This window comes from Rhamphochromis longiceps, linkage group LG12 (assembly GCF_057381845.1).
Source record: "Rhamphochromis longiceps isolate RC_006_pf linkage group LG12, R_longiceps_female_GT1.1, whole genome shotgun sequence".
In the NCBI taxonomy this organism is placed as follows: domain Eukaryota; kingdom Metazoa; phylum Chordata; class Actinopteri; order Cichliformes; family Cichlidae; genus Rhamphochromis; species Rhamphochromis longiceps.
Genome location: NC_140568.1, coordinates 3209901 through 3222325, shown reverse-complemented (window position 1 = coordinate 3222325; position 12425 = coordinate 3209901). Strand labels below are relative to the sequence as shown.

At 43.8% G+C, this 12425-nt stretch overlaps 2 protein-coding genes across 3 annotated transcripts in view; one reads left to right on the top strand and one right to left on the bottom strand.

Annotated features, from left to right (window-relative positions):
- Positions 1-124: 124 nt before the first annotated feature.
- On the bottom strand, positions 125-4467 carry pgam5 (PGAM family member 5, serine/threonine protein phosphatase, mitochondrial). 2 transcript variants are annotated; one of them, XM_085424362.1, is made up of 6 exons: positions 3972-4467; positions 3389-3561; positions 3083-3208; positions 2883-2971; positions 1780-1913; positions 125-542 (listed from the first exon to the last, which is right to left on the bottom strand). In XM_085424362.1, the coding sequence occupies exons 1-6, from the start codon at positions 4199-4201 to the stop codon at positions 392-394; spliced, it is 903 nt and encodes a 300-aa protein (XP_085280488.1). In that variant the 5' UTR covers positions 4202-4467; the 3' UTR covers positions 125-391. The 2 variants fall into 2 exon arrangements, with proteins under 2 accessions (XP_085280488.1, XP_085280489.1); XM_085424363.1 differs by having other exon boundaries at positions 1780-1910.
- A 689-nt stretch (positions 4468-5156) lies between these two features.
- The window catches only part of zdhhc8b (zDHHC palmitoyltransferase 8b), a 58969-nt gene continuing 51700 nt past the window's right edge, over positions 5157-12425 (top strand). The window contains exon 1 of the mRNA XM_085424361.1: positions 5157-5474. Within this exon, the coding sequence (XP_085280487.1) occupies positions 5371-5474 (104 nt within the window). The 5' untranslated portion in view covers positions 5157-5370. The remainder of the gene's footprint in view (positions 5475-12425) is intronic.

The following is a 12425-nucleotide window of genomic DNA, read 5'->3' as shown; positions in this document are numbered from 1 at the left end:
AACCCTCACTCTTACTTTACTGTTAATGTATCCACTTATTTCATTGGCTGTGTTATCAGTAAAATAAGAAATGTGACAAGTTGTGCATTCATGATTTTATTCACTACAATGGCACCACAACATAATCCTGAAATGTTAAGCTAATAGCATGTTCAACAGCTTTACAAATATTTATTTTTTTGGTTTGAAAAAAATGAGTCACTTGTGTAAAAATTCTTCATTACATTCAGGAGGAGTTGCTATGCAGCTGTTAATCACTTCTGCTGGCATCCTATGGCACTGAAGTAACAACACCACCACAAAGTCTCTGATAACATCAGAGTTCAATTACAAAACAACACCATAATTTATTTGAAGACACTTAAGGAGAAACATTTCATGGGTCAGCCCATCAGGTCCGTGTTAGTTTGTCCGCGGGCATAAATCCTGCATCTCCAAGAGTCCTGAGGGCCACCCTACCGCTGGGGCGGATGGTAAGCCATGTGATGCTGCCATTATTCAAACCCATGCGTAACCAGCCCTCTGGAGGAAACTGAAGAGCCCTGAGGAATAAAGAATATGATAAGTGTTACCAATATCTACTTTTTTCTTTTTAAAAAATTGGATCGTGCAATTCCTTAACTAATATCTTGATTTTTTTAAACTACTTTTTGTCAGTTATTCAGAGGATAAACTGAAGCTCAGTCAAACAGATCTAAGGGAATAGGAAAAGTGTTCTTCAGTCAGTGACTTTAGGACTGGGACAGAACATCAAAACATCAATACATCAATATACCACAAGGCCTCCTCTTGTAACGCATCAATACACTGGCGCCAAATCTCTTCCTGCTAACAGATTCCCCCACCTTAACAGAGGTCCACAGTTGTTGCAGTGGAGCTTATCAGATAAGTGAGGGTTAACTAAGCAAATGTTAACCAATTTCCAGTGAAGAAGAAAAGCTCAGGGGTAAAACGTCTTGCAGTGTATTGTGTAATCTCAGTATCATGTCAGCATGGGCAATATCTTATGCAGTGGTGGGGAATAATTATTGGATCCCTTGCTAAATTTGAAAGTCTGCCGCCCCCCCCCCCCAAAAAGTCTATAACTTTTATGATAATTTACTCTTTTATAGAGAAAAATGTATACAAAGAATAAAGAAAAAGGAGGGATTTTGTTCCACTCCTCTTTACAGAAACTTTGTAAATGCTTTACGTTTCTTGGCTGCTGCTTGGCAACTCAAAGCTTCAGCTCAGATTTTCTACAGTGCTGAGATCGGGAGACTGGCTAGGCCACTCCCTAATCTTTATAGCCCCTTTTCCATTATACCTACTCGGATCGACTCGCCACAGTTTTCAGGGTTTTCCAGGTGATCCGAGCAGGTACTAAAATGTAACGTCAGACGACATGCCACTGATTGACTGGTCGGTAGCAGGCGCTTCCTTGTTGCTATGCCGGTATGTTTTGGAGCATCGTTACGCTGGAAGACTGATTCACAACCCATCTTCAATATTCTGACTGAGGGAAGAACACTATCATCCAAAATTTTATAGTACAAGGCCCTGACTATTTGCCCCACGATGCAGTGAAATCTTCCTGTACCCTTAGCAGAAAACCAGCACTAAAGCATGTTTCCTTATTTCATTTAATGACATGCAAATGAATTTATAACTTTTTTAATGAGAGCACAATGACACAAGTGAAGCACAAATTAGAAATCCTATGTGAAATGGCTTGAATACATCGATTAGCGAAGCAAAGAGCAACAAGTCTGGCCTCAGCTGAGCAGCGACAGCACAAACCTGCAGACAAAATAACGGATGACATTGGCATGACACACGATGATCTCGTAGCTGTCCTCCTTCTGTTTGGGGTCAGCCCGGTGGATGTAGCGGCGGAAGGCTGCCTCAATGCGAGCTCCATCTTCGTGGTACTGCTGGAGGACAGTAGAAAGGTTGAAAGCCACCTTTGTCACATAAAAGGGTTCTGTATGAACCCCAAAGCAGAGTCAATGCATGTGTGCATTGTAGGAATACATGAAGAGTTTTATTCCAAAAAGAAGCCCACTATGTGGCAGATGTAACAAACGCTAGATCAGGGGTCTCGAACTCCAGTCCTCGAGGGCCGCTGTCCTGAAGCTTTTCATGTGTCCCTGTTGCAACACCCCTGATTACAATCTGTAGGTCATTAGCAAGACTCTATAGACCTTAACTGCATGCTGTGGTGGTGATTCAGCCATTGGATTCATGTTACAGCAGCTCATGAGTGAATGAACACGGTGCAATAAAAGTACTTTTAGAAGTATATTTTTCCCAAACACTTACATTAACTTAAATTTACTTGAGTAGGGTTAGGGGTTGCCACTTCAGCATGCAGTCAAGTTCTATGCTCTTGCTAACTTTACTCAGGCGTGTTGCAACAGGAACACATGGAAAAGCTTCAGGACAGCAGCCCTCGAGGACTGGAGTTCGAGACCCCTGCGCTAGATCAATACATGAAACTGCTGCAGCAGCACTCCGGTCTCTAAAGAAATGCAATAGCTTATCTTTACTTTCACATTAAAAATCCATCTTTATAGGATTGTTCCTTTGTCAACAGTTACCAGCTTGTTTAAAGCATGTGAATATATACATAATGACACAAAACCAGACTGAACAGCTTCAAGACTCCTCATTTCCAATATTTTGGAAATTAACTCTTTTCATGATTCATTCCTATGCCAGTGCACTGATGTATTGGTTGACTTTCGCACCCGCAAGCCTCAACAAGCACTTGACAGGACAACTGCACAGACACGTGGGCAACAAAGTTACCTTAGGTATCAGCAAATCCGGGGGGGGGAAAAAAGAAAGAATATCAAACCTACAGCCACTCCAGAGATGGAATGGGCTGTAGGTTCTCTCACCACAGCGTCAGGCTTCCAGTGAGTGACAGGTGGAACCGGTTCAATAGGCGCACCTTCTCGCAGCAAGTCACATCTCACCAAGTCCACTCCTGGACCCACAGGGACACAAGACAACTTCAAGTTTAGAACTTTTAAATGTAACTTTTTAAGAATCTACCAAACTTGAGTTTGTGGTTGGCTGTGTTGCCTTTTCTAGTTACCTGGGAGGTATTTACTGATTATATTTGCTGTCTCCGTGGCCCTGGTCATGCTGGAGTGGATTAACACGTCATACTTCAATCCAAGTGCAGCCAACCTTTGGCCAGTCAGCTCGGCCTGTTCACGGCCTGCGGATGGAGAGACACTGATCATTCCAACAATGCTCTGTCAGAAACAAGGAAAATCTGGGGGTTGCGGGGTATGAGCAAAACAAACAGCCCCAGCACTCACCAAGGCTACCTCCCAGCATTACTTTGCATGCAGGCTGCCTATTACGTTTCCTGTGGATAAAAACAAGAACGACTAACCTAAAGGAGTGAGGATCTTCTCCTTGTCACTATTCCCGCTCAAGTTGTACTGGGAGTGTCTGATGAGGAGGATGTTGCGTGTAGCTTTCGGTTTGCTGTTGTTCTGCTCCGAGGTGGGGTCTTCGGTCGCATTCTCCTTCTTCTTCCCGTTGGTCAGAGCAGATGGATCTCTCCTGGTCAAAGTTCAAGCGTAGTGATTTTGAGATTAGAAGTGGCTTACTGTCTCACGTGGTTAAGGTGAGAGCTGGAAAAGTGGGTTAACGTAACTGACTTTAAATCTGCTTGGGAATAACACCCACGCCTGACCGACTTTTAAAGAGTTAAAAAACAACAACACTTTTTTGGCCATCGGCAATGCAAGAGGACTTTAACGGTGTCATAAGTCATTATGCTCATGTCTTTCATTCGGGAAACACCTCGACTGCCAAGTTATGGTGATGCCTGCTTCAGTCCGTTACATAGCAGCTTGGTCCCGTTTGGTATGACGTTCAATATAAAGGTAGAAAAGTGGATGAAATATAACGGTGGCAGCCACGTCAGAACAAACAGCGAGTCACGGCACAACACATGTACGTTAACTTACTTGTCCCAGTTGAAGTCCCAGGCGTGTCCGGTCGGGGTTGGCGTGTGGCTGGCAGGGGTAAACGCCGGCTGGGCAGCTTGAAGGACGGCGAATCTCGACCACCGACTGACCCTCTCTCCGCCCTGCTCTCCAAAAAACCCGCTGGAGTCGGCGGCTGCGGCAGCGAAAACCAAGACTGCGGAGCCTCCAGCGAAGCCGCAAATAAGTTTCAAAGTTTTCCTGAATGACATCCCGCGAGCCGCAGAACAAGGAAACTAATGCTAGCTAATTAGCTGTGCTTAACAGTCGCGCAAAGTGCACCCCGCCTCTGCTGTTGTTAAACGGGTCTTTGACTTCTAATTCCAACTTTACAGCAAGGAACAGAAAAAATATCCAATATGTTCTCTAAGCGCAACTACCTGCTGAGCTCCGGCTGTTGGACGGATACTAAAAATACAGTCGATACAAGCGAAAGCAGACTAATCAGTTTCCTCTAAACTTTACGGTGTCCCACATGAACCAAAACAGTCAGCCTTCGCTCTCCCGCTTGAAATATGGGATTTTGTCGCGTGAGGGCGCACAGCTCCCTAACTTCGCAGTAAGGTCCACAGCTTGGGCATTTTGTGCTCCGTTGAATGAAGAGGCTCTGTGAACTCCATTCATTCTGCACCATTTCACTATAAAATCATCGTAGGAGCCGCACATAATTTCCTCCCTTACAAGAGCTCGCTCCTGCCTATCGTCAGTGCTGAGGGAAAAATAATAAGGATGCTGAATTTAAGAGTGGAAGCTGAGTCGTTGGACAAATCAGTTCTGACTGCTGAGTGTTGTGTGCGTGCTCGCAGCTAAGCGGAGCAGTATTTAAACATTTAAGAAATAGGCGTGTTACACATGACTGTTGCACATACGGGTGAGAGCCACCTGCACCGTGCAGCTAAGCAGCGTCCTCTCCCTAAACTTTAACACACGGGTTTGCATTAAATTAATGAAAGATACAGCAGATTGTTGAGGTGAAGCGTGAGCGTTTTCGAGGAAAGCGGATTTTACTGCGTATCAGCAAAATCTCGTGGGTGAAAAAAAAATGATGAGAAAGAATTTGCGCAAATATGTTTCCTTGCAATTGGTTCTGATTAAGACGCTTGCCGGGTTTGCACCGAGGCTCCACCTTTTCGAGCGGTTCAGTGACCTCAGCAGTGGGCTGGATTGTAAGGGTGGGATTTCCAGGCTTTCACAGGCTCTGTGTATTACTGCCTCTGTCTCAGGATCTATGCAGCTTCAGCGATAGCGAGCACGGACTGCGTGTACCTTTCACGGCCATAGAGAGGCACATTCACACACCACACTGGAGCTCCCTTTTCTTCTTCTTCTCTACATGCGACTCCAATCGGAATAAATAATTAAGGAATGTGGAAATTACAGAATGCCCAACAGCGTTGGAAAGAGATTTAAACCCACCAAATACATCCCAGTGTCCACTGCTGCCACACTCCTGGTGGGATCGACCACTTTATTTTTCGTTTTCACGTAAGTTTGCACATTGCTTCCTCTTGATCTCATTCGTGTGTGCAGGGATTTTTTTTCTTTCCTTCTTTCTCTTTTTTTCCTTTTACAAACTGTGCGCTTCCCTCAGATTGACACGGACACAGGGTGGATAGGGGCTGGAAGTTTGCACGGGTGGATAGAGTCACATAGGTGGGATAAGTGGGTTTTATAAAGACAATCCCTTACTGCTGAGATGCAATGAAAAAAGCAGCTCTCTGTGCAACCTCGGACACGCCATTCAGCTGCAAAGCCTGCAAGGCAAACTTCCAATGAGCCTTGCAAGTTTAACAGGGCTAATGATCGTGGAGGAGACCGCGGTTTAGGCCGCAAACACTTCCCTTTAAAGAAAAGCCAGAGGCAGTTATTGACACATATATTTTTTTTTTTTAATGGTTGCAGTGGATCAGCGGTAAAAACAGTGATTTGTTAAGAGGTACAGAAAAGAAAGTGTAGTCATGCAGCAGTGGGGCTCGTTACATCTACCGTTAATGCGTCCTGCATCCACACTCACACAGGTTTTCCTTTAGGAGAAACTGGAGGTATGGGCTAAAAAAGAAGGCACAGTAAAATCAGTTTTCCAGAATTTTTCCATGGTTTCATGGAAGCTGACAGTGGTTCATCTGCTACATTATCACCTTGTCTGTCAATGATCACCCCACCCTGGAAAAGGAATGTCCCATACTCCCTACATCTGGAAGTCAAAACTGATGCTGTAAGAAGCTCCGATAAGAGCAGGGAGAGTGGTGTGTCTCTGAATCACCATCCCTCCCTCATTCATTCCCCCTCAAGTGGTAAGCCTCAGGCGAATGGATTATCAATGGAATCAGCATCACGCTCCATCTCACATCTGCAAAATACCCCGAGGGCGTGGGTTTGAAATTCATTTTGGGGACCTCTGACCTATAGAGGGATAGCTTGCCCAGCTTCCATCTTGGATGGTCTGCTAAAGAGTAAAAAACTGCTGAATGGGATTCCTCACCCTTCAGCAGAGGGAGGTTTTGCTGTATGCCACAGCTGCCAATAGGAGACACGCTGGCTGTAGAGATGATTCATTCAGCAGCATTAGAACTGATTTCAGTTTAGACATACAAATGTAGCCTTTTCACATTAAAACTGCACAGGATGCTTTTTCTTTTTTCTTTTTCGGTCTTCGCAGTGTGAATTGCTTGTGTCCACCTGGACAGTACATGCTTTATCTGCACCCTGAGTGGTTTTTGCTCTCTCTCTCTCTTGCTGTCAGGTCATTGGCTGAGACTAAAGGAAACATATGGTGCTTGTGGGCTGTGTCATTAAAAATCCCAACTCTGCCTGGTGTACTGTCTGGGGCTTTGCATAAACAAATGGTCTGATTTACAAGTCCTGAAACAGAGTCAGTGTTTTGTGATTTCATATGAGAAATCAGAATGTCCCCCTCCAACAGATCTTTTAAGAGCATTATTAGTCCGTCTTTTGCTGGTGTTCATGTCACTCTATACTTTAAGGTTTACCCCTAGCAGATGGTTAAAGGGTGAGGATTAGGCTTTACTTTATGTTACCTTCATTTGCCAGGAAAAGGCCCTAAGAATTGACTCGTGTATAATGGAACCCCCCTGGGGAGCGGTACACGTCCAAACTAGGCCATGCCTCCTCATTCTCAGACACACACAGAGTCCATTATTTCATTATTTTGAATTCAGTCTAGCCTTGCGAAAAGACACGCTTCTAGTTTTTATCTAATGCATATTTACGGACTCCAAAGTGCAAACATCCATAAACTACAGCAGTCTGGAGTTAAAACTTAAGAACTACATCAGTCCCTGATGCACACATGTAGATGCAGCTAGCCAGGGACACAAATCTTTTTTTATTCCCGGGCCTCAGTGAGCTAAAGGTCTTACTGCTGCCAGCAAACCGCTTGGTGTCATATGGGCAACTGGAGTGTCCGTGGTGTGTTACTGTGTTTGGCTTACTGACGCCTGACAGTTTGTGTTTCCCACTGAGACTGAATTAGAACATGTTAGTACAGAATTATTTATACAGCCTCACACCATGACCACGACTCATCACAAAAAATACTGGCAATAAATTAGGATTTTTAGTCACGGTTTAGCCATCGCATCATCGTCATCATCGCAGCCTAATCTGTGGTGCTTAGTCCTGTTACTGTGTCTAAACGTGTCCCAGCTTTGTATGGCTGTACCTTTTCAGTATTTTTTCAGTCTAATCACTGACCTTGACCATATGCCATATGGATGTCCTGGAAATAAGACTGTTAGTTTCCAAGTCTAATAGTTAACATGTTAGAGCAGGCGTGGAGATGTGTTGAAAAACAGGCGTTGATCGTCTGGACGAGGCTTACGCTCTGCAGTGCTTGCCGTGTGGAGGTGATTTATGAGAGAGGTGGTCAGTAGTGATGGTTGGAGGCTGAACATCACCGGGATTGAGACCAGAGCTGCACACTAATCTTCAAATTCCACACATTTCCTCTTTTTCGCCGTTGTTTCAGTGAATCCAACTTCATTCTCTACCTGCTGAATGCTTGTGTTTCATTAAGAGGTGCTTGTGAAGATTTTTAAGGGTATTTTTGACATGGTGGCGAAGAGAGTGCAGATTAGTCTATAGAGGGTCTAGAAAGGGCTAGAAGGAGGAAAGGAAAAGCACACTACTGCAGCACGTTCATGGATAGAGCCTGGTCTGTGTGGCTTATCTTTGTGGAAGTCACAAATCCACAACAGTAGCAGGACAGATTTAAAGTTCTTCAGTTTTTCTACAATCCAAGGGTTGGTGGGGCTGCTCCGACTTCCCCAGAGAGAAATCCAAGTTGAGGGGGCATTCCAACAAAAATTCCAACTGGGAACTCAAAGATCCTGACTTCTGAATTAATGTGGAACACATCATTAAGCCAGCCTCAAAGTTGAGATTAGTCTAACTAAGGACACGCCCACTCTACAGTGCTAATGGTTAGCTTGCATGTCATGATTCGAGTTTCTGAATTTACCTGACATATCATGGTCTCTTGCAGCTACAATGTAGTTAGTCTGTTCCTTCAATTTAAAAAATGTAAACTGGCACAGACATTATTTAAGGAGAAGATGTGGCACTCAAACAATCTTGAAGGATCTAGGAGAGAATTCAGAAATACTAAAGACCCACCATCCCAAAGATCCAATCAGCATTAATCACCCGTCATCTCGTGATATTATGAAACTGTGACCGTGCATTGTAAAACTAAAACTTGCGGGAAAAGTCTTGCACGCCTTATATTTGCCACAAATTTGTTTGCCTTTTAAAGCCATTTCTAAAAGCTATTTTCGCCTGCTTCCTCACCACAAGGGGGCGCCACAGTGGGTAGCTTTGCTTGATTGACGTGGCAGAGTTTTAACTTGAGGCCCTTTCTGACATGAACCCGCTTCACTATGGAGTCGTGCACGTTTAATGTCCCAGTGATCACTGAAGTGAAAATGACTGGTGTCCTCCCATTGATAGGCTGCGTGCTTCAACCCAACTAACTGCATCCAATCCAAGATCGCTGCTGAGTTTCGGGAAACTTTGGTTCTGTTTCATCAGGTGTTTCAGCCAAATGCTATTCACAGCTTTTCTGTGTAACACTGAATCACTGAAAGCACAACTGAATGTTTCCATCATGAATGTTTCCTCCACCTCATCCTGGGTGTGTTTTCTGTCTGCTCAGTTGCTGCTGTCTGTTTTTTCGAGGGGATCAGTAAAATAACTTGTAATCATTAATGTTTCACCGCTTTGTATTCGTGTTTGTTGGAGCTCATTTGCCTTCCTTGCGTGTGACCTTACTGGCTTCGAGGCGAAGTGGGTTTGACTGTAGTTAAATCAACTCTTGGTCTTGTCTTGTTTATGCTCGGTTGCCAGACTATCTTGGCCTGCTTTAAATATTGCTCATATGACGCTGGGACTGATTTGGGTTTAGTTTGTTTATTTAAATAGACGATCGAGGACACTTGGTCAAGTTCGAGCTGTCTCAAGGGCAGAGCATGTCTCAGAAGAAGGAAACTACCCGCTGGCCTAATGGCTCTTTCCATGTCTGCGCTTATGAACAAGCATCTATCAAATCTTAAAAACTAGAGAAGCTAAGCCTCCCTGATGTGTACTTCACAACATGGTTGCACATTTGAGCCCAGTGAGCTTTTGCAAAAATGTTCTCTGATTCCCACAGGAGTAGCAGATTTCAACTTGTAAGTCAAGTTCATCAGGATCCATCTTCAGCTACTTTCTACTGAAAAAAACTTTCTTGATTTCTCCTGCCTGCAGCTTAGCCTGGTGCTCCGACCTCACAGGGAAGGGCTCACCTTCTTTACAAGTCCTACCCTAACCCCTGGGTCCTGCCTGTATTCGGTGAACTATTCTGTCCTCGCACGCTATCTCTGCTTTAGGTTTCAGTCCCTCAGCCCGGCTGGATAAGACGCAATCTTGTCCTCGTGTTACACAGAGGATGAAATTTTGATAATCTTAACAACGCTAAAAGCAGCTGCAAGACGTGCAGACTCCCCGGGGCTTAAACATCCCCTCGGCCTATTCATAAAGTCCATGCGGTGCAGTCTCGTGGTTTGTAGAGAGCTGCTGTAAAAGCAGTAGCAGATCAGTTCAGTGTGGCTTTGTCTGATTAGATAACACTGTAATTTCCTCTGTAGGTCCTCATCTATCAGCACCTTGGAGTGAGGGCTTGGAGATTGACAGGTGCAGTGCAGGGCTGTGTCACATCCGCTCTCAGAAGGTAGTTAGGGTGACAGAAGGGGCCATATTTCACTTAAATTAATTTTTAAAGAGTAAAATAAAACTCACCTGAGACGTCTCTCCTCACATTACACTCTGATAGCTTGTAACAGTATGTCTTTAGTCCGTGTGGTAGCTTGTGATTAACTATCATTCTTATTGTGGTCTATGGTTTACCACATGGCATTTTTCCCAGCCGGGAATATTATTACAGATTGACCAGTTTCCTACTTCTGCAGCTCCCCACAGCCTCAAAGCGGCTGCAGCCGCTACTCCACATGGAAGTCAAAAGATAGTCCCTTTTTTCCTGAAACACCAGACTTAAGTCAGAGTGAAGGACTGTGTTGACTGGGAAGTATTTACACTTGCAAACAGCCGTGGCCCTGTGTGATGTCCCCACACCCTAAATGTCTTCATTTGATGGAAAAAAAGAGAGAAAAGAATCAAAACTCCTTTGAAAGGCTGCGTCTTTGATGCCGTCATGGAGCTTCAGCCTGAGATCATTTCTATTTAAGTCCAACAGCTTTGTTATTTATTTATTTTCATCTGTATGTGGCAGAAACTAAACTGCAGTGGCTCATATTAGCTCATTACAGCCACACTGGTTTTGGTGAATGTGCTCTTTGTTTCAAGGGAGAATGTAAACGGTGTGCAACAGCACTTGTTGTAAAAAAATAAAAAAAATTAAGTGTTATTTAGGTCGGCGAGACTGTGCTGGTGTCCACAGAGTATCAATTACTTTCTTCGTCATTAGCATTTGTAATTTGCCCCACATAATTTTATTTTTAATGGTTCATGGTTATTGTGCCTACAAAAGTCAGTAGGAATGTAAGTGAGATCGAGCTTGGCGCGGTTGTTGCACCTGTCACGACTTTGATCTATTGCATAGGTTTTGTGCATCGTGTTGAGCGTAAATGCGAGCAGAGCTTGGATGGACCGCCGGTGCTTCTCTGCTCGACGCTCAGTTGTCACTCCATCACCTGAATCTGGACGCCATCTCTAAAATATTTTCAGCTGCTGACAATAACAGGACCATCAATGTGACTTTCAGATGTACATCTTGATCTGATAACGGTCAAAATGAGCAGGAATCTTAAGACCAGCTCAGCTGTGTTTGTCTCGAGCACAAAACTGCACAATTTTCACAGTGCAGGCTCTAAGCAAGGTTGAGAACCACACTTGATTTTCTATTTCATGTGACATTCCAGTTTGTTTGACAAAGGAAAACTATTTAAAACACGGTGGGCACTGGTTTTTATTGTCAGTGGAAACTATACTGCAGTTGTTTCAAAATGAAAGTGCACTGAATTCTCCTTTTTATCAAACTGGATTTTTAGTTTTTTCAGTTTGTTTGTATTTTTATCTGAATGTATGTGACCCTGAAGGTGCAGGTGGACAAGAAGAGAGCTGTAGCACTGCCCTGCAAAGTATTCATCTCACACGTTTCTTTTGTCGTGGAATGAATATGCTGATAGTTACTGAGGGAGTTCTGCCTCACAATTAGCAAACAGCTACAACCAAGATACCCTCCACACAAACATAAACCAGTGCTTTCCTCTGTGGCAGGGAAACATCATATATCTGCCATGTCTGTCAAGCCAAGCTATGTTCAGCTGTGTTGTCCCCTCAAAGTAATGTTAGTTGTTTCTCGTTAGGGACACTGTACCACGAGTCTTTGAGCAACTGACCACTCTGCGCGTCACACAAACGGATCAAGTTAAGCTTTAGAGTGAGGGTGGGCTTTTGTGATTTGGGCCAGCTTTGCAATAAGTTTTGTTGTGTATTTATTTAAGCTTGTTAAACAGCATTAAAGAACTCAAAATACAGTTTAATTCAGCTCTTTAAAAGCTTTGTGTTGACTTTTTTTATTATTAGTTTGGTTTGCCATCAAAGTTTAAGCACCTTAATCTGTAGAGGGAGGTGTTTTTCATAAAATAACATGCTCCTAGATTTCCTAACACATGGTGAGCTCCAATCTTTGTTCTTTAAATCAGGCCAAACTCTGAACTCGTGGGCATTTATTTGATTTTCTCATGTAGTCTTTTATATAAAATGTTTGAATCACACAAATGTAACACGGCATGAAAACGAGTGAGGGAGCGCCTTTAAGTTTTCCAGATCAATATGGTTGGATGGAACTTTTTAGATTCTTCTTGCTTCCCACCGCAGCTCGTGACTTTTTTCTTCCTCCGTGTCTATTTAAAGTGCCTT

Bases quoted from the DNA above. Each gene is read 5' to 3' on its own strand.
- pgam5 (XM_085424362.1), bottom strand. From the start codon at position 4,201: ATGTCATTCAGGAAAACTTTGAAACTTATTTGCGGCTTCGCTGGAGGC. The intron at 3,209-3,388 runs GTTAGTCGTTCT...CTCCATCCGCAG, and splicing joins GAAGATCCTCACTCCTTTAG to GCCGTGAACAGGCCGAGCTG. The intron at 543-1,779 runs GTTTGTGCTGTC...TTTATTCCTCAG, and splicing joins ATCCGTTATTTTGTCTGCAG to GGCTCTTCAGTTTCCTCCAG.